General features: G+C 44.7%; 1 protein-coding gene across 2 annotated transcripts in view; it reads right to left on the bottom strand.

Moving 5' to 3' along the window:
* Positions 1-20,609, bottom strand: part of FLT1 (fms related receptor tyrosine kinase 1) — a 177,855-nt gene that overhangs the window by 95,335 nt on the left and 61,911 nt on the right. For both annotated transcript variants that reach the window (XM_007471438.1, XM_007471439.1), the window contains exons 9-10: positions 18,446-18,615; positions 17,919-18,078 (exon numbers count right to left, since the gene is read on the bottom strand). In XM_007471438.1, coding sequence (XP_007471500.1) covers positions 17,919-18,078; positions 18,446-18,615 — 330 coding nt within the window. The remainder of the gene's footprint in view (positions 1-17,918; positions 18,079-18,445; positions 18,616-20,609) is intronic.

Genomic DNA, 20,609 nt, shown 5'->3' with positions numbered 1-20,609 from the left:
AAAGGTCTTAATTTCAAACTCTTGGTTGTCAGGAAATGCAAAGAAATATGTTAGAGTGAAGCAAGTGGAGGCATTTCCCGAGGGAAACGCAGTCGGCTGCCTGAGTTCACTCGGGCTGCCAACATACACCCCCGACCCCCCGCCCCTCCCTCTAAGGGCAGCTACTGTCGGCACAAGCCCTGGCCTGGAAACTAGAGTTGCTGCAAGGCCCTCCAAATGGAAAAGGACAGGTTCTGTGGCTATTTTCCATACTGGGGACTGTGATTTTTCCCTCTTTGTCATTGGAACCTTAAAAATAGAACGTCATTTAGGGGGCTGACTCTATAACAGCACTTGAAACGAGAGGTAGGGGGAGGGGAATTTGCCTGAGCCCTTAAGAATACATCAAGCTCTTCAGGAAGTAGATTGTGCCATGTTTGAAGATGCAAAGATAATCGGTGTGCTGGGAACCGTCTTGAGGGGGGAGGAAGCCGAACAACAAGAGGAAAGCAGCGTTCGCTCCTGATTTCGCACAGGAAGTCCTCAGCACCTCCTGCCAAAGGGAGATAAGAAAGCTCCCAGGCACTATTCTGGACAAGGCCACTGTTATCAGCTTCAGCTCCATGCTGTCCTCTCCGTGCTCCAAGCCCCCCATCCCTTTCCTAATGAGCTTTAGGACTCTGACCTCTATTTGCATACAGCATGCCAAGTACAATAGCGTGGAGGTATTTATAACCATCGAGAGGAAAAAAAAATTTCCGGGGTAAGAGTGTACTCCATTGTCGATTGCCCTGGACCTGAAACAAATTAGTTTTGGACTAGAGATTGATATAAATAAATTACAAGAAAGCAGGCAATTATGGATCCAACACATGGAGCCGGGACCCTCCATGTGACATGTCTGTCTGTTTGACTCCCAAGTAGGAGACATCTGTGGGGCTCTCCCATCTGGTCCAAGTTACCAGGCTGCTTTGCTCGACACATAGTGGGGAAACACCAGCCTCCACAGAGGCAGATGACGTTACTGACCTACATGCTCTGGGTTTTTCCCTGTAGTGCTGATGGGTTTGCCCTGTTCCCTGCACACTCATAAGTATTTGGCTCCTTTGTGACCAAACACAGTTTGGAGCCACAGAGAAAGGCAAAGCCAACACTGGGATCCAACCTACAGTCTTGACAATTTTGACTGCCGGTCCCAACAGGCAAGCCATAGGCTGTAATAATTACGGTAGACACTATGCGATATTACATTCTACTATGATAAGGATTATACTTTCTATGCGCTAGGTACCGTGTTAGGTGATTCATGTACACTATCACATTGATCTCTACAACATCCTAAAAAGTAGGTACTATCATCCCCCATCTAATGGACAAGGAAATTGAGGATTAAGGAGGTTAAGTAAATTACCCAAGGCTAAAGGGCTAGTAGGTGGCAGAGGCGGAATTTGTAATCAGTCCTGGCTTATTCCAGAGTCTGTGCACTTAACCTGTACGCTGTATGTAACATAATATCCATGTTCTATCATCATCATATAAAAAGAAATTGTCATATTTCAGTGCTTCTTTGTATATAGGGAGAAAAGCCTTCTCAAATATTCACTACACAGACACCATTACTGCAACGGGGACTGAACGTCTTTTGTTAGCCCTTTTTGCATAACCTGGTCAACTTCCTCCCAAGATTTGGCAAAGAGCTCTCATGATACCCAGCCCAAGTGTACTGAGTGCCCACTGTGTGCATGGTCTGCAACGACCATTTACATTACATTTGTCATCCCATGATTTCTGACCTCAGGTCCCATTCACCTTTACAAACCCATCACGGGGAATACAATGCAGAGCGTGCACCCTTAGGGACCCTCTTGTGTTCACCTGTGCTTTTCCTTAGGTGCTGGATTTGAACAGTTCTGATCTTCACACTTTCCGCAGTCCTCCTGCCTTTCTTTCCCCTGCCCCAACCCAAAAAGCAGAGCTGGCACTTTCTTTAAAGGATGGATTGTTGCATCTGGTGGAATCAGAGGGGAGAGGTGACCTTTAGCCACGGATGGCTAGTGTCTGTGTTTTCTCCGGAGTGGCCCCCGTGGGAGAAAAACAACAGACTCCCTGAAGTACCAGGTTGAGAGGGTTCAACCCTTCACTCGGCCTTTCTAGAAATTGCCCATTTAGTGCTGTGACGTACCCGTGTTATGGTACCTAAGACTCCTGTAGTTATCCAGTGTAAGATTCTCATTTCATAAATGACTTCTAGCAAGTTTAATAGCCACCCCAATCCCAGAAGGTCTACTCTACCACCTGAATCTTACGATAAAGAGGTGAAGGATCCCCTTTCACCCTATGATAAATGACGTTAGGCTGACCTGTCTTTCAAAATCTCTGTTCTGCTAAATTGGGGCTCTTGGTTGGCTGAAGGGAAACCAGTTGTTACTGGACTGCTCTTAATGTACCAGACTTGGGGTAGCAGCTACACACACGTAAGCTCAACTAATTGTCTCGGTCACCCAGTGAAGCAGGTGTTATGATCCCCATTTCACAAATCCCTTTACCAAGAAGGAAACTGAGACTCATGAAAATCAAATGTCTTACTCATGTTCATAGAGAAAGTAGCAGACAGATCTGCGATTTAGAACCCAGATATCCCTAACTCTTCCTGCCGCACCAGAACTCGTCCATCACACGGCATGAATTCTGCTCCCAGAGACCACCGCCCCGCGCAAACCTTTACCACCATGCTTCAGAGTCACGTGTTAGGAAACTCCGGGGTTCCTCTGAAGCCAACCGGTGCAGACACCCAGAGAAGCAAAATATTGGCTTTCAGGAAGAAGCAGCCCCTGGTCCTTTGGGGGACGGGGGAGGGGGCAGAGGAATATTTCATAATTACATTTTTTACATAAATTCTGGTTCTCATCATTACAGAGTTTTCATGCTAAAATTATATGAAATCTTGGCCTTCTGCAGGCTGATGAATTTCAGCATTAGAAAACATCTCTCAAGAAAATAAAAGATCCAGCTTTTATTACAATCTTTTTTTTCCCCGGGTAACTTCAAGCTGTTGTCTGCATAATTCCTAAACACGTTCTGGGATGAACGAGGCCTGCTTTGTTAGGAACGCCGATATATTTATAGCAGCAGCTGGTTTTGAGGGACCTCTGCGGGGGGGGGGGCGGCGCACAGCAGTGAGCCGGGCCCTACACCCAACGGTTGCCTACCTGAGCCCGCGCCATCGCCTGGGAAGGAAGGTGTACATACATTAAAGTATAGTTAAAGCACATTTAGTTTGGAGGAGAAAAGGAGGCTCTAGAAAGTCCTGCGAAGTCCCAACACACACAGAATAATCCCCCCCTCTCTCTCTTCTTTTTTTTGGATGATGAAAGCTGAGGATTTGTGTGGACTCTGCTCCATGTGATGGGATTTGACTGCACGTGCTTACTGTGATTAGAATCTGTTTGTAAAGAATACTGAATCATTTCAAGGGAGGGAACAAAGGGGGAGAGCGGTAATAGAGAGCAAATCGAGGCTGTAAAATGTCTTTTTAAAAAAGTGGAGAGGAAGAGAGAGAAAAAAAAAAAAAAGACCACCTGGAACCGTGCCCGAGGGCTCGACCGGGCGGCTCCCCAACCGCGCGCCATCCTGCAGAAGGGCCTCGTGTAAACTTTCCTGTGCTCCTGCGTGTGTCGTGTCAAAACATTAGCGATCGTGTGTCTGAGCCATCAGATTAATAGAATCTGCAACACTATCTTTTCCCCTTCTCTCACATTCTCTTAAAACAAATAAAACAATATAGAGGAGAGGGCGCTGGCAGAAAAAGGCGTGTTTAGACAGAGCGGTTCCTGCCCCTTTTGCTCCAGGAAAAGGGCCTGGGCCTCCAGGCTGGTCACAGGGTCAGGCTGGGGGGATTTTGTTGGTAGGGGCGGTGACTTCTTGCCCAGGGAGAGACCTCGTGACGCCTTGGAGCCCATACTGAAAACTAATTCTTGTCTGAATGGCAACGGGGGAGTGGAGAGGGCTTTTCGGGGACTGAAGGCTGGGGTCAGCTCCCGGGACAATGGTGGAGGTGATCCAGCGTCCTGGCCACCTCTGTTTAGATAAGAGCTTTTCCGTGAGCGTCTTGGCCTGCGCCGTTTCCTGCTCTCGAGGGCCCCGCGGTCCATTCACACTCAGAACAAGGCCTGTCTTCCCAGCCTCTGCTTTCCTTCCTCCTCTCTCTCCAGCTCACCTCCCCCAAGAGCCCCAGAGACTCCCCCGCCCCTGACTCGCTCTCTTTTAGGGAATCTGGGCCAAGGCATCCCGACAACCCCACACCGGGTGACTAGGAGGCCAAAGGGTGGGTACCTACTCGGTTACACCCAGATAGGAGCCTCGGAGAGGCCATCCATTTTCTTCATTCATTTTTCTGCCCTAGTGAAAGGCTGGTCAGCAGAGGAAGGGTGATTCGATAAATAAAAAAACCTTCAGGGAAATGTCAGGAGTGGCTACAAATAACATCCTTTAACACACGCAAGGAGCCTTAAGGTATTAACTCCAGTCGCTCAGTGAAGCATATTTCAAGCTATGGTTACGTTTCGTTCGCCTATTACTTATTACACGGTGGTCAGCACGGAAACGTCCAGAAGGCCTTCGGGGTGGGGGTAGGGAATCACATTTAGCAGAAATTCTAGAGCTAGTCAGACCTGAGCTCAGATCATGGTTTTGCAACCGTCTGGTTATGGAACGCTGGATGGCAAGGTTGGGAGAATCATCGTCGGAGGGAATTGATCAGAGGACTTACAGTCTTTTTAGTCCCTTGAATAGTTCTGAAATCCCTGGGTCATGTCAGCCCACAGAACCACTTTTAATAAATTCTACACTGGTGTCATGCCACCGGTCACCAGGGAGGGAGGTGGTGATTACCAGTCCTGTGACACTCTCTGTACTAGAAATGTGGTTGAAGGGTTCGTCTGCTAAGACTACGGCACACAGAGGGTGAGAGGAGAAATCATTCTTCTTGGATTTGAGTTCCCTGAAAAGTTGTCCTTCTGCTACGCTTTTATCTTCCGGGCCCCTTCTCCTCGCAAATGTCTATTACACGTGTCTCTCTCTCTCTCTCCCTCTCTCTCTCTCTCTCTCTCTCTCTCTCTCTCTCTCTCTCTCTCTCTCTCTCTCTCTCTCTCGACAACTAACATGTAAAGCATGTGGGCCATATCTCCGTCTTACCGCATTTTCATCCAGATTTGTTAAATTATTAATGGTACTTTCCTATGAACCACCTCGAGTTCTTTGGGAACGGATGTGTTTTTAACGTTGCCAACTCAAAGGAAGCAAAGCCACGTTACCACGTCTTACCAGTTTTCTTATAGGGATTAAAAAAATAAATAGAAGGGAAACAATTCAGAGAAGATCCTTTTGCGTCATCAAACATGCGGGTGGATATGCTAAGTGAGTTAATTGGTGTAACATGCTGGGCACAGTGCCTGGTCCACGGCAGACAGGTCACTCATGTTAGCCGTGATTATCTGACCAGATTGAGAGCTACTTAGGAGTGGAGACTAGATCTTATTCATCATCCTAACCTCAGGGCTTAGTCTAACTACCCGGGGAAGCAGAAGAGCACACGTGTCCTCGCTCAGCTATGGCCCGACGAGAAGAGCGAATCCCGGTAACGCATTAGATGTGGACTCAACCTCATGTGGGTGTCAACCCTGCCATCCATCACTGACCTCAAACGTGCTGAAAAAGGGACACTGCTGACCCTCCAGTGACCTCACACATCCCGCCTCAACCAAGCGCTGTGTCACCATCATCAGGGCTGTCCGTTCCCAAGGAGGAGTATTAATGACCTGGGATGAACCCATCACAGCGTCTGGCGAGTTGATAGTGGTGGACAGTTTCAACTCAAGCAGTGATGCTGACATGTGGAGAAGCACCTTCTGGGCTAATAGAAAATAACTAACCAGCAGTGGTCTCCTGTCTTCAATTACTAGCACCATTTGCTAGGCAATTACTAGCACTGTTTGATTCAAACAAAAATTAATTTGCTCACACGCATTCCATTTAAGAAGTAGAATCATGTCCTCTGAAACAAGTACAAGATTTATTTCCATTATTAAGGATATGGTTATTGAAGAGATAAGTCAAGTGCGTGGAAAACTATCCGCAGACAATTGAGCACAAGCAAGTAAAATGTCCAGAGCCCATGCGCCACTGTAGGCTGGACGGTACGTGGGTCAATGAGGCTTTGAATAGCTGAGGCAGGATTCAGAAACGCAAGTAGGTCCAGGATATTACAGCTCCTCTAACTTCCTACGTAATCTGAAGATTCTATCATTTCTGGTCCCATCTTAATTTCTTTGCAGTAAATCACCATAGTCAGAACACCTGTCCAAAGATGCAAGCATGCTTCCTGGGAGAACGTGAACCCGCCAGCGTGCATCGTTTTGTCAGACTGTCAGCGTTCACAGCATACTTGTGTGTATCTGATGCTAATTCAGAGGGAAGCAGCTTTGCAGCGGGCGGCCCCAGAGCAAAACCTAAAATACTGGAAAACTTTAAGCAGGACAGACTTGGGCTAAGTACCACTGGGCTAAGTACTTCATATATGTCATCTCATTTAATTCCCCTAAACAACCTTAGGATGTCAGTGCTGTTACCTCGATTGTACCGATCAGGAAACTCGGACCCAGAGAGGTGGTTTACTTTGCCCAGAATCACCCAGCTGGTAGGTGGTAGTAGGTGGCAGAGCCGGGATTCAGGCCCCAGAGCCCCATGTCCTTAAACTCTAGACTATACGGCCTTTCTGCATCCTCATGCCTTTTAAAAGTAGCTCTTGATGTCATCACACAGGCTTCTCAAAGCATATTTGCTTTCTGGATCATGAGCTTTTGACCAAAAATTATTCAACTTAATGTCTACAGAGTGGTAACGACACCAAGCCTCATAGTGACAGATGAAGTGCTGGGTGGCGACATGCTTGGAGAGTCACCGGCTGGCTCACTGGGAATGAGGGACAATCAAAACCAAACCTGGAAAGGGCGCTTCGGACCTGACGTGGACTTTCTTGAATGGGGGCTAAATAACTTGCCAGCCAGCCCTGCTTGAGCTCGCCTTCCCTGGCCAGTGCCCCGGTACCCTGCTCTCTGGTTACCAGGGTCCCGTCCCCCGCCACCCACTGCGCTTACAGCGTGACGGACTTGTTGCTAACAAGGTCTTTGGACCTCTCTGTGCCTCATCTAGGAAATGGGAGTACGATAGTCCCCTGCATCATAGAAGTTCTGTTAGAATTAAATGAGATACACCTAAGGCACAGATTAAGCACTTATCCTATAGACAGGTGCTTAATAAGTTTCAGCTCTAAGGAAAATAAAAATAGAAACCCTAGGCCCTGAGGTCTTCTAAAGTGGCCATAACCTTCTGTTTGGTGCTGAGTAGCTTCTGAACACCCGTTTTCGTTTTCATCACCTTACTTATCCAAAGACTTTTTCACGCTCACAAAAGGATTTCTCAATAAGGTAGCAATCCGTGATCATCTCACGTGGTTTTCAGTGTTGAGGACAAGGGGTATGGAACATGAAAGGCCTAAGCAAAACGGGATAATAAGCAGCTGTACAACTTTTTAAAAGGCCTGAGTGAAAACCTGAGCCTTTGACCTTCCGACCTGGAAGGCGAGCTTCAGAGCTGCAGTGCACATAACACGGGCCGAGGACAGAAGAGCCCCACCCCCGAGTCTGTACAAGTCCGTCACGCTGTAAGCGCAATGGGGTTGGTGGGGGGGAACCCTGGTAACCAGAGAGCAGGGTACCGGGGCACTGGCCAGGGAAGGCGAGCTCACGCAGGACTGGCTGGCAAATTATTTAGCCCCCATTCAAGAAAGTCCACGTCAGGTCCGAAGCGCCTTTTCCAGATTTGGTTTTGATTGTCCCTCATTCCCAGTGAGCCAGCCGGTGACTCTCCAAGCAACTCCTCAACCGTCCCATCCCCATGTCCCTCTATCACATCTGTCCCTCCCCCTTTCCATCTGACCTCCCAGTACCTTCCCATCACCTTCAGGACCCAGATCTTCCCTCTCCACAATGCTCCCCCTTAACTGCAGTGCTCACCATCTGCCATCCACTGAAACCATGTTGGTTCGCTTATTCAGCCAGATTATAAGCACTTCCCATGGGGACTCTATACAATGTCGTGGTGGAAACAAGAATAAACAGGAATAATAAACAGAACTCCAAGACTTGGGTCTAGTCCTGGGCTTGCCGTTAGCTAGCTGTGAGGTGAGGGATAATTATCTTTGAGTCTCAGTTTCTCATCTCTAAAATAAGCTTTTTTTTTAATCTCTAAAATGTCTTAAACTCTTTTTTCTTAATTTTTAAAAATTTTTATTGGAGTATAGTTGATTTACAGTGTTGTGTTCGTTTCTGCTGTACAGCAAAGCGAATCAGTTATACATATACACCCATTCACTCTTTTATAGATCCTTTTCCCATACAGGTCATTACAGAGTACTGTTTGGTGCTGAGTAGCTTCTGAACACCCGTTTTCGTTTTCATCACCTTACTTATCCAAAGACTTTTTCACGCTCACAAAAGGATTTCTCAATAAGGTAGCAATCCGTGATCATCTCACGTGGTTTTCAGTGTTGAGGACAAGGGGTATGGAACATGAAAGGCCTAAGCAAAACGGGATAATAAGCAGCTGTACAACTTTTTAAAAGGCCTGAGTGAAAACCTGAGCCTTTGACCTTCCGACCTGGAAGGCGAGCTTCAGAGCTGCAGTGCACATAACACGGGCCGAGGACAGAAGAGCCCCACCCCCGAGTCTGTACAAGTCCGTCACGCTGTAAGCGCAATGGGGTTGGTGGGGGGGAACCCTGGTAACCAGAGAGCAGGGTACCGGGGCACTGGCCAGGGAAGGCGAGCTCACGCAGGACTGGCTGGCAAATTATTTAGCCCCCATTCAAGAAAGTCCACGTCAGGTCCGAAGCGCCTTTTCCAGATTTGGTTTTGATTGTCCCTCATTCCCAGTGAGCCAGCCGGTGACTCTCCAAGCAACTCCTCAACCGTCCCATCCCCATGTCCCTCTATCACATCTGTCCCTCCCCCTTTCCATCTGACCTCCCAGTACCTTCCCATCACCTTCAGGACCCAGATCTTCCCTCTCCACAATGCTCCCCCTTAACTGCAGTGCTCACCATCTGCCATCCACTGAAACCATGTTGGTTCGCTTATTCAGCCAGATTATAAGCACTTCCCATGGGGACTCTATACAATGTCGTGGTGGAAACAAGAATAAACAGGAATAATAAACAGAACTCCAAGACTTGGGTCTAGTCCTGGGCTTGCCGTTAGCTAGCTGTGAGGTGAGGGATAATTATCTTTGAGTCTCAGTTTCTCATCTCTAAAATAAGCTTTTTTTTTAATCTCTAAAATGTCTTAAACTCTTTTTTCTTAATTTTTAAAAATTTTTATTGGAGTATAGTTGATTTACAGTGTTGTGTTCGTTTCTGCTGTACAGCAAAGCGAATCAGTTATACATATACACCCATTCACTCTTTTATAGATCCTTTTCCCATACAGGTCATTACAGAGTATTGAGTAGAGTTCCCTGTGCTATGCAGTAGGTCCTTATTAGTTATCTATTTTATATATAGTAGCGTGTATACATCAATCCCAGTCTCCCAATTTATCCCTCCTCCCCCTTTCCCCCCTGGTAACCATAAGATTGTTTTCTACATCTGTGGCTCTATTTCTGTTTTGTAAACAAGTTCGTTTGTATATTTTTTAGATTCCGCGATATCATAGGACATTTAAAATGTCTTAAATTCTAAGCGAATGAATCGTTCAGAGTGACTAGCTCCAGCCACGCTGAGGCTGAGGTTTGTCAGCCTCCGTGTGCCCGTTTCACGCACTCACGGGCTGTAAGCTCTCCCTCTTTCTCTTTCATCTCCTTTCATCAGTCTTCCGTGAGCTCTGTGAGGCCCCCGGAGGGCTGAGTGCTTGCTGAATCCTGACCCAGAAAATTAATCCTGAGCAATGAGCGAGAGGGAATGGGACTTCCCTGCAAGAGATCAAAAACGCCTGCGTGGTGGGCAAGTCACAGAGAGGAAAGTGGCCACAGGAAAAGCGCCAATTTAACTGTTTGACTTGCTGTCCTCCTGAGGTTGGTCCTATTCAGGCTCGCTCATCCCCTTGGGCTTTCTAGCCCCTCAGAGGGTCTCCTCCCACCTGCAGGTTTGGGGCCTGAACCAGCATCTCATCATCCCTGGTTCCCGAAGAGACGGTACTATGGGAGTCAAATTCCCCCAACTGCCGCTAACCACCTTCACCAGCCCCCGTTCAACTCTAACTCAACCGGTGGACTCTGTGATCAGTGAAGACAAGAGTAAACCCAAGAAGTGAGGCCAGTGCTCTCCTAACCCTGTCCCCTCGGGGATTTCGGTTCCTTTCTCTGGGAGCCCACGGCGATCCACCTGAGGAGTCCCATGGGTCACCAATGAATAGTAACCTTCTGAAATGCCCACCTACTTAGCCTCTTTTACTCCACGATCTGAAAACACCTGAGAAATAACTTTCTGAGCTTCAGTTTCCTTATGGGGAAATTATGGCCATGATGTCAACTGCACTCAAGGGGACCAACCATCCCCGGAGGCTTCTAGAGAAGGTACGAACAAGCAAGTATTGGAGCTCATTATGAAGCACTACCTGGGCCAGAGTCTAAATCCATCACACCCTTCCTTCTACTCCAATCCACCAGGTTCTGCTTTTTCACCTACAAGGGCAGTGAAGTTCCGTGATAAACCACAGACTAAGGTCCATACTTCAAGAAACCAACAGTCTCCCAAGCCAATAGAGATATAACTAAAATGCAGCTTTCCAAGGACAGGTGCATGTTTTACAAGTGATTTCTCCTATTTATGTATGACTAAGGATCTTGTGTCAGGACAGGAGTTTCTAGATTCAGTCATGAAAATGCCCCTTCAATTTTTAAAATCTGTGAATATGGGCCAAAGACGGTAGGAGAGGTCCCGCCAATCTTCCCAAATGGTGTGTCACTACCTTCTGGCCCTCCTAATCCTGGGAGACTACACTGGACTTTGCTCAAAAGACCCCTCTAAAAACCATCCAGCATGGACTTCCTATGATTCAGCCTTTTGGTTTAATTTAAGCACATAATGAAGCGTTTGATAGGAATTACAGGAGACAGTTAATTAGGAACAGTTATTCATCGGACTCCCTGAATTCCTACAAAGAGTGGGAAAAAGAGGGAAAAATCTCGCAAAGTGTAGAAAGTGGCAAAGAGGCATCTGGCAAACGAGCTCTCGCTCTCCGTTCTCAGGTCTTTGCATGAACTCTTAATACGGGCTGTTGTCAGAGCCCTCACATGGGGTGGCAGGCACTTCCTCATCTCGTAATTATATAACAGAACGCAAGACGTTTCCCATTAGCAAGTGAGCAGTCACTTTTGGCTTGTGATGAAAGCTTCCCGGAGATGGCCAGATTTACTCCGTTGTTTGTTTAAGCTCAAAGTCCTGCTCAAGTGGGCTTGGCGGGGGGAAGTGGTCGTCTTCAAGGTCCCCGTTTTGATTCAGGGTTCTGCGTGTGGCAAGTTAAAATTCTCTGGAGCCTGCCTGGTTTGAGTCTGCATACCCATACACACACGAGACGTGGATACAAATTGTACGTATACTTAAAAGGAGCGTGCTAAATATTAAAACGTGTAGACTGTGGCCATATTTCCAAAAGAAGAGGTCTGCTTAAATGACAGCTCCCCTCAGACACTGACCTACATCCAGCCCCCAGGAGATGTTGACTTGTTCAATGCTTAGATTGGTAAAACTTTCATTTTGTAGACAGAAAATCCAATACAAAACTGTTTCAGCACAGAAGGAATAGACATTCACGCTGGTAGTCAATTAAGTTTGGGTCCTTGAATACATTTCTCATTAACTACCATTAGCAACTGTTTTGTTTTTGCCCTGTTAATTTTACATACCCCCCTGACGCACAAAACTGTGTTTCCCCCAAATGATCTAGACCTAACACATCCCTAATGATTCAGGCCTTCCTTTCTTTGCCAATTTGGTGACGTAAACAATAGAGAAATGCAATTAGGCAACTTCTGAGAGTTCCTAGATGCCTCTGTCCTCCCTTATTTTGTAGGCCACCCCCTGCCACCCCTCCCCCACTAAAACCCCTAGCACACTTAGTCCCGGAGTGGTCGCCTCATGGAGCACTCATGCTGAGCAAACAAAGAGTGTTCCAGAAATGGGGAATCAAATTGTGAGGCAGGGAATGTTATTTTCTCTCTCTTTCCTTTCTTTTTTCTTTTTTGATTGAAGTATAGTTGATTTACAGTGTTGTTACAGGGAATATTATTTTCTATCAAACGTCTAAACACATAATTATTTGAGACTCCAAAATCTGATTTACTTTATAGAGTTTTGGAAGCAGGTCCTTGAGATTCCATGGATGTCTATTAGGCTTTTCTTAGCAAACCCACAATTTTGGCTAAGAAAGTAATAAAGAATACCCTAGCCCCTCCACCTTCCATGAGTTGAGAATCCAACTACAGTTTCTCGCATTCTGAAGGGGTTCATTGGCAAAACACCAAGTGAATCAAGCAAAGTTTTAGGGCTAACTGGGCAAAGAGATAATGCCTTGGTGTGTATGGGCTGGACCAAAACTGACAGAGGTCGTCCAGCTTGACACTGAGGAAAATAGGGGTTGACACCAGTGGTGGAGGAGCGGCTGCATTTTTGTTCTTAATGGGTGATTATTGACATTACTGAGTCAGTTCTGTACCACGGAATACATAATGACAAGTAAGGCTTTTCTTATGACCATTCTATTTTCATAAGTTGTTTTTTTTTTTCCTGTTAATTTGGCCGTGATCTTCAGAGTTAATCCTCAGGTCCAGTGGCTTTATCATTTGTAAGAAGCAGAAGGAAAACAGTGTGCAACAACTAGGAAATCATTTCAAGCTTTTTTGAAGAAGACGTAATTTCAAGTGAATTTCTCACTTCACTTCTTACTCAGTGGGTATTATAGGAAAGGGGAAGCACGGCAGTTACCATTCACAGAAGGGGAAACTGAAGCCCAGATTAAATAACTGGCCGAGGTCACAGAGAAGTCAGGGACTGGGCCAAGAATAGAACCCATTTCCTTGATTCCCAGGTCTCTATCCCCGAGACTGTGCAGGAGAGATCCTGCAGGTCCGTATAGAGAGAGGATAAGTAATCACCAAACAGATCTGACTTTACATAATTAAGTTCTAAACACAAATGCTATGTATCTTTGTTTTGCACGTGGTTGGTGCCCAATCAATATCTGTGTGATAACAGACGGTTGACAGTATATTTAGGCTGAATACTGACCATGTGCAAAATGCATTGTAAGGTGTGGGCAACGTCAACACGGCAGACGGAGCAGAGATTTCTCTCTACCTATTTTTATTGGTCATCACAGACAGTGGATGAAGGAAATGAGACTTTCACAAAGAATCTAATATACCCAACATCTTTTCCATGAAAGAACGATGATATAGGGACTTCCCTGGTGGCGCAGTGGTTAAGAATCCGCCTGCCAGTGCAGGGGACACAGGTTCAAGCCCTGGTCCGGGAGGATCCCACATGCCGCGGAGCAACCAAGCCCGTGAGCCACAACTACTGAGCCTGCGCTCCAGAGCCCGCGAGCCACAACTACCGAAGCCCACGCGCCTAGAGCCCGTGCTCCGCAACAAGAGAAGCCACCGCAATGAGAAGCCCGCACACCGCAACGAAGAGTAGCCCCCGCTCGCCACAACTAGAGAGAAGCCCGCACGCAGCAACGCAGCCAAAAATAAATAAATGAATTTATATATATAAAAAAATGATATATGCAACTCTATCAGTGTAATTTATTTATGACCTGGAAATGATAATTTGTGATGGTTAGATGGGGAGAGGGAATTAAAATAGCCTGTGATCTAAAGAATGTTCTAAAACCCAAACTGCCGTCATCAAAGGCTGCCGGCCTTAAACCTCCTTATAGAAAAGAACCAGACTGCTCTTTCGCCATTCCTCCTGGGTTCCTCAAATCCATTCCCCCCCCTTCCATTCCCTAAAGAGGGGCCCCTTCCAAAGAGTCTAATATTGTTCCTTGTTCCTTTACAGACCATCCTCCGCTGAGTGGGCAACCTTACCCACATAATATTTCCTGTGAGACTGGACCAGCGCTGTGGCGAAGCTTATCAAGGACCATGAGATCAAGACCAGCTCACTGCGTGGGCGGTTAGTAGTCCTACTTAGTTCTTCAAAATGCAGGGGGGAGGTGAATTTCTAGAAGTCTAGCGTGGGCTCTCCGAGCAGGGGTCAGCTCTCTCACGTCCTCCTCTGCCCCATCCCAGCCTCGGCCAACCCACGGGTCCGGACCACTTCCTCCTATGGCAGGAAACAAACGAATGGGGCTGCCCACCCAACTGGGGAGTCACTTTATTCCCCCTTTATACACTTGGGCGTATTCTCACTTTTGCCTAGCTCATCTACATGGCCGTTTTCTTTTTTCTTCTTCTGAAAAATCATAAATTCTATTTTCCTCAGTTCTATAACCCAGACCTACTAGAGATTTCTATTTCTAAGGCACGGCAAAATTACATTTTACTTTCCACAGTTTGTGTCCACTTCTCAGAAATATTAGGTAAACATTCTCACTGTTGTGAAACTAGGTCTATAGTAGGCAGAAAATTCTTTTCAAGTTCCTTAAAAGTTTCAGAGCCTTATTGAGAGACATTTCCCCTAATGCTAGCAATAATTACAACCTTGCATTATGTCCACGGCACTCTGTACCTTTCCCAAATACACTGCCTCACTGGATGCTCATGTTATCTATGAAGTATATGGAATTACCTCTATTTCATATGAACAGAAGCTGTAAACTACACACACGTGAAAGGTCCTGTAAGTTCACCATCCTTCTGCGTGCTCCCTGGGTTTACGCTCAGGCTGACACGGGGCAAGTTTAGGACAATCTATTTAAGGAGTCCCTGCCAGCTGCTAAGCATGAGAAAAATCCCTCATTCCGTGTGAATAACTTTTTTTTTTTTTTTTAATTCAAAAGAAACAGTCTACTATACCACCCCTATCTGCAGAAAAGTAAAAGGGGGAAAGATTGTGCTGTATTTCCCCTCAGCTCATTACGTACATGAGTTTAAAAGTAACCACCCCTGCCCCACCCTTACTCTTAATGTTTTATGAGAACAAATTCTAGGTGAATCAGAAACCGGTGTTTAAAAATGTGGTAAGCTGCTGAGTTACGTTCTTTTTCAAAAAGGAGGAAGTTTCTGTTAAATTTATTTATTTATGGCTCTTAATACCCACAAAGATGAACTCGCTGAGCAGTTGTTCTGATCGTTTTAAAAAAATATATTTATCGGATTCCAGAAAACTATACGATTTACGTCTTTACTTTAGACCCATTAACCAGTGGGCCATATTAAACCAATTAATAATTTTGAGCTACTGAAAACATATACCTTCTAACCTCAAAACTAATGCTTTGGTTGGGGTCCTTATATAGATATTTCCCTTAACTAGAGCCTCAGATTTCAACACCAAGAACTATTCTACACATTCAAGAGTAATGTGTATATATTAATCACCTAATCTCTTTTGACAATGATGCGCAGATACCACTCTGCCAATATGTACTATGTAACCCAGAATAAGGAAGATTTTAAAAATTCATGGAATGGAACATCCCTTATTCAAATGTCACTAAAATTCCTGTCTGCAACTGAAATTTAAGTATATAAAATAGATTTATATAAAGACAGAGTTGAAAAATTTTCCTAGTAAAAGAGGGCTTCGTTTACCTGTCAGTTTGAGCTTTTATCTCTCTGCAGGGTAAAATCGAATTCTCCTATTTGCTTTCTAGTGCACAAAGGTCCCATATATCTTTCTGAAACTTATTTCTACGTTAAACGTACTGATTTAACCACCAAGCATCAAATCTGGACCTGACACAGGTAAGCAACTCAGTCTACTGGCTTTAAAAAACGAGAGCTTCTTAGGGATATGCACATTTCCTGCAGATAATTTCAAGCAACGACTTGAATCATCACTGAAAGAGTTACAGCTTTCATTTCTGATCTGTCTTGTGATTGGTTAAACAAGAAAGAAAAAGAAAGAATGCCTTTAACATTAAGAGAATAAGTCAAATGGCCAACAAACATTTACTGAAGATGTAAGGCACCGCTCTGAATTTTGAGAGAATTCCAAGAGGAATACGATATCCTTCCATATGCCTCGGCAAGCTTACTCTGTAATCCCATACACCACAAAGATATCCGAAGAAGAGAGGTGACGTTTACAAAGTTTCGCTCCAGCTGACCTCATTCCCCAAACCATATTTTATTAGCGTTATTCATGTTCTATCACTCATAATTGTTATTTTCTCATAGTTACTAGCTCTAATCCTAAACAGAACTGAAATTTTAGATTTGCTCTTGTCAAAACAAAAATTAAGAATATCTTAAAAAGGCTGTTATTCCATACAAATTCAACTCTACACCTTCATCCAAGCCTAACAGCTTAAGTTAGTTATTTTAATCTGCAAGTTAGGTTAGCACAAATACTTAAAGGGACAAGTCCATAAATAACGGATGTCCATCTCCAAATCAGCAAAATAAATAATATAAAATCTCAGTAGATCTCACTTTCTTTGGGGTTGAATGATCACAGTGGTAAAGAAGGTATTCAAGATATGCATGTTCTTAGCAAATGCTTCACTCAGATGAGAAATCAGATGTGTGGAAACAGCGACTACTCAGGAATTCCGTAACTTACCAGTAACTTTCACGATCAGAAATGATATGCCTTAAAATACTAAAACACAAGATGAAGACAAGTTGAAATTGCAGGAAGAATCTAGAAAACCAAATAGCCTCTTCCGTTTATGCCAGAATTACGTCATATTTCTTTTTTCTCAAGCTAATTAAAAAAAAAAAAAAAAATACTGCAATTCTCCCAACCACTCTGCTAGTGGAATTAAAAGCAATAAAGAAAATATTCGGCCTAATGATAATTCTTGAACAGTCTCAATACTACCTTGTTTGATAGTAAGATAGGTGCACCTATCAATTCTATTCCTGTCCTTCAACTTTGCTCCCGTGAACTATCATTAGTATCAATCTTCTAGACTAAACAGTAATGGAAAACAGCAAACAGGGCCCGGTCATCAACAGGAAGCAAGGAAACACTGCACCGTTAACCAAGGGCAGGGCTGAATTCATTCAGCAGATACACCCTGAGCATCTGTGTGTGCCAGACACGGTGCCGGCCCCTAAAGACAGAGAGGTGCTGAATCAGCTCATAGCTTAGAGAAAAGACAAGTGTACGCACACCTTGTGATGTGACAGTGGTGTCAGCAAAGTGCTGTTCGTGCTGAGGAGGGAGAAGGGGGTCTGAATGAGGAAGTCTGGAGGGTGGGGAAGGTGACAGCCTTGTTGAGCCTGGAAAGATATAGGAGGACCTCTCAGGAAGCAGAAAATGCATTTCCGACAGATGAAGGAGCATGCTCAGAGCCTAGGAAAGGCAATGATCTTCAGCGGTGGGAAGATCTGGTGCCATACTCGGTGCTTACAGAGTGGGAAACGGGGAGACCAGTGTAAGTGATGCAGTGGTGGGGCCGAAGTCTGGGTGTTCTCGGTTGGAAAGCAAGAGATGCGAGTTCCAACCTGAGTGCCAAAGAATGGCTCACAGGGCGACCTTCATTCTGTCCCTGTGCTCCTAGCCTTAAACTGTAAGCTAGAGAGAAAAATGATGAAACGGTTAGACATGGGTAAGGAGGAAGGGTAGATATATTGCGTACCTTTTCCCAAGGCAGGGAAAGCCTTTGCCCCCCGTGGACCGCACGTGCCATCTGCCAGCTCCCATAAGACCCTTGAGTCCAGGTGTCAAAAAGTATTCGAAAGTTACTCAAGAAACGAACTGTCCCTACCTTGCTTTGGAATGATTATGGTTACAGGGATGCCAGAACCACGTGATGGTAGGTTGAGGGATACCGTAAATGGTGCAAGTCAGGATTTGTCTGCTGCCCAGTGGGTAGAGAGTCGGGTATGGAAACGATGATACAGCCTTTTCATAAATCTGGGGTTTCACTGAAAGGAGAAAATAGGACAGAGGTCAAGAGCTGTTCTCATGACTCCCTCCTGGACCACAGCGAAGGACCACATTCTCGCTGGTGTTGCTGTCAGGCAAACACACGTGGACAGAACCCTCGTATTTGTCATTATAGCGCCAACTGAAAAGCGTATGTACATTCCGACCACAATGATAAAAAAAAAAAAAAATCATATTGCTTATGGAAGAAAGCAAGCAACCATGAAATAGTTGGGATGGGGAATAAGTGGTTTTTAAAACAATTTTTTAAAAATTTTGCTTTCTTTGTTACACTGACTTTTGACACAAATTTTCACGAATTTCACCCCCACCAGAACCAAAAGAAAGTCTGAACAGTGAACTTACCATTGACAATTAGAGTGGCAGTGAGGTTTTTGAACACATTTGACTGCTTTAGGCCCAGCAAGATTGTGTAATCCCCTGCATCTTCGGCAGTCACATCTTTGATGATTAACGAATAGCCACGAACCAAATAGCGGGCAGATTTCTCAGTGGCTGGTAACCCATCCTTTAACCTGTGGTTAAGGGCACGATCAGTAAGTCCTTTCACATTGCCTCTGCAATATCACCTTAACGTTGCCATTTAAGGATGTGAGATCCAGTTTAGACATCTTGAGCCTTAGATCCTCAATATTCATTTAAAACATTTAGACACTGACTTTTTAGTAAAGCCCAGTGGGATTTTTAAACTGGGAAACACTTCACGTTGATTGATTAGCCAAGAGGAAAGAAGTAAAAGCCGAAAGAAAGACAAGTGACGGTTGAATGTACCCACACGGACGCTGGTCACCACTGCGACTTAAGTATAGCCCAGAAGCACAGGCTGATTCCATCTGAGATGTTTTTCTGAGTTCTCCACGAGGCTCCATCAGCAATACCAGGGGTCATTGTGAGTCAGATCAACTAGATCACTTCTCCAGATAAAAATAAAAATAGAGTTTCCTATTGTGGCCTCATGTGGAGTTCTTATTAGTTATATAAATGGTCACACCAGTTGCCCTTTCATGAGCTAGAGTGAAACCAAGATTATCAAGGTTCTTTCCCATGGGGGAGAAAAGTGAAGGCAAAGGACTCAAACAAGAGGTAGAAACTTAAAAAGAATTTTTTTTAAACTGCAGAGACAGACTTAATGCCTAGATACCATGCAGTTGCGTACAGAACCGAGAGTCAGGCTCGGAAGGCTTGCCCTGGCTCTGCCACCGTGTGCCCTGAACTTATCCATTTGAGCCTCAGTTTCTCCGAGTTTCTCAAAGATCTCTTTTACTGTAAAATTCTACGATTTCATTAAATGACAGTTCTTTCAATGGGCATTTTTCATCTGTGAGTAGGGATTTACTGTGTCCTGCATAAAGCTGTAATATTAGGAACGGCATTGGTCCATAGTCACGCACGTATTACATAGTCATGCAAACAAATTCCCATTACTAGTGGGTCTCAGTTCCAAAGCAGCTGAAACGCCTGTGCTCTACTTTGTGATTACAAATCCCATTTTAGTATCCTTGAGATTATTTCCTCTAAACAAGTCAGTATTTTCAAAAATGGGTTGATATTTTTGGTTTGTTTTAGGTCCTTGCTACTTAGCTACTGAAGAAATCGGCAGTGTTGAACAGTTGGGGATACTCTCAGATACTGAAAGAGGGAATGTACTTTCCAGAGCGATTCAATTCCTATTCAGGAATAACGTACATTCATAATATCTAAAAAGTTTAATAGTAAATTTCCCATGAAACAAACAAAAAAAATCTCCTTTCTACTGCGACGGGCACGAAGGGGCATAGCACAAAGTCTCATTTTCTTTTTAATTCCTTATTAACGATTTGAGGAAACTGAAAACAAATGCTACAGCCATATGATACTGAAAGCAAAACAAGCTACGGTTGAGATTCTATATCGTATGGGTTGTTTTCCTAATCAGTTTTGTACTATACTCTTTGTTTAGAATGTGGTGGCTTGAGCCAAAGATCCTGGCATTTCAAAATGATTTAACAAAATGATTGCAGATTATCAACAGATTACATTGTTTTACAGCAGGTACTGGGCTCGCATTAAAAAAGACCGCTTAAAGAGTTTCTGAATTTGCAAACTTCGAGCCAAAAAACCCTTAATTAGTTCAAGTAGGGCCATGAGTGCATCCCTGCCACTGAATAAGTCTTGTCTCTATTAATGTTTGTTTAATTTTAAAACAAGACTGGAACTTTCAGCCCAGCTGTATCTCAAAGAATTAATTTTCGATAAGAAGAGAATTATTATCCTCATCACAAGGGCCCATTTCTTCAGGGTTAATAGAGCATGTTACACACTAGAGATGCTTCCTAATCGTTGCTCAACATATTCCATTCAGAGGACGTTGACATCATAGGAAGGTTTAGAGAGGCACAAATTTAGTCGCAGGGAGTGAATGACTAAACTGAAATGAGCACTCAGAAAACGAATCCCTTGCTCCATCCTGTTATTTACATTATTTTCCTTCCCCTCCAGCCCTTCCCATCCACTCCCCCCCCCCCCCCCC

Source organism: Lipotes vexillifer, unplaced genomic scaffold, assembly GCF_000442215.2.
Source record: "Lipotes vexillifer unplaced genomic scaffold, Lipotes_vexillifer_v1.1 scaffold543, whole genome shotgun sequence".
In the NCBI taxonomy this organism is placed as follows: domain Eukaryota; kingdom Metazoa; phylum Chordata; class Mammalia; order Artiodactyla; family Lipotidae; genus Lipotes; species Lipotes vexillifer.
The sequence above is the reverse complement of the archived record's forward strand: the minus strand, read 5'-3'. Positions and strand labels throughout refer to the sequence as shown.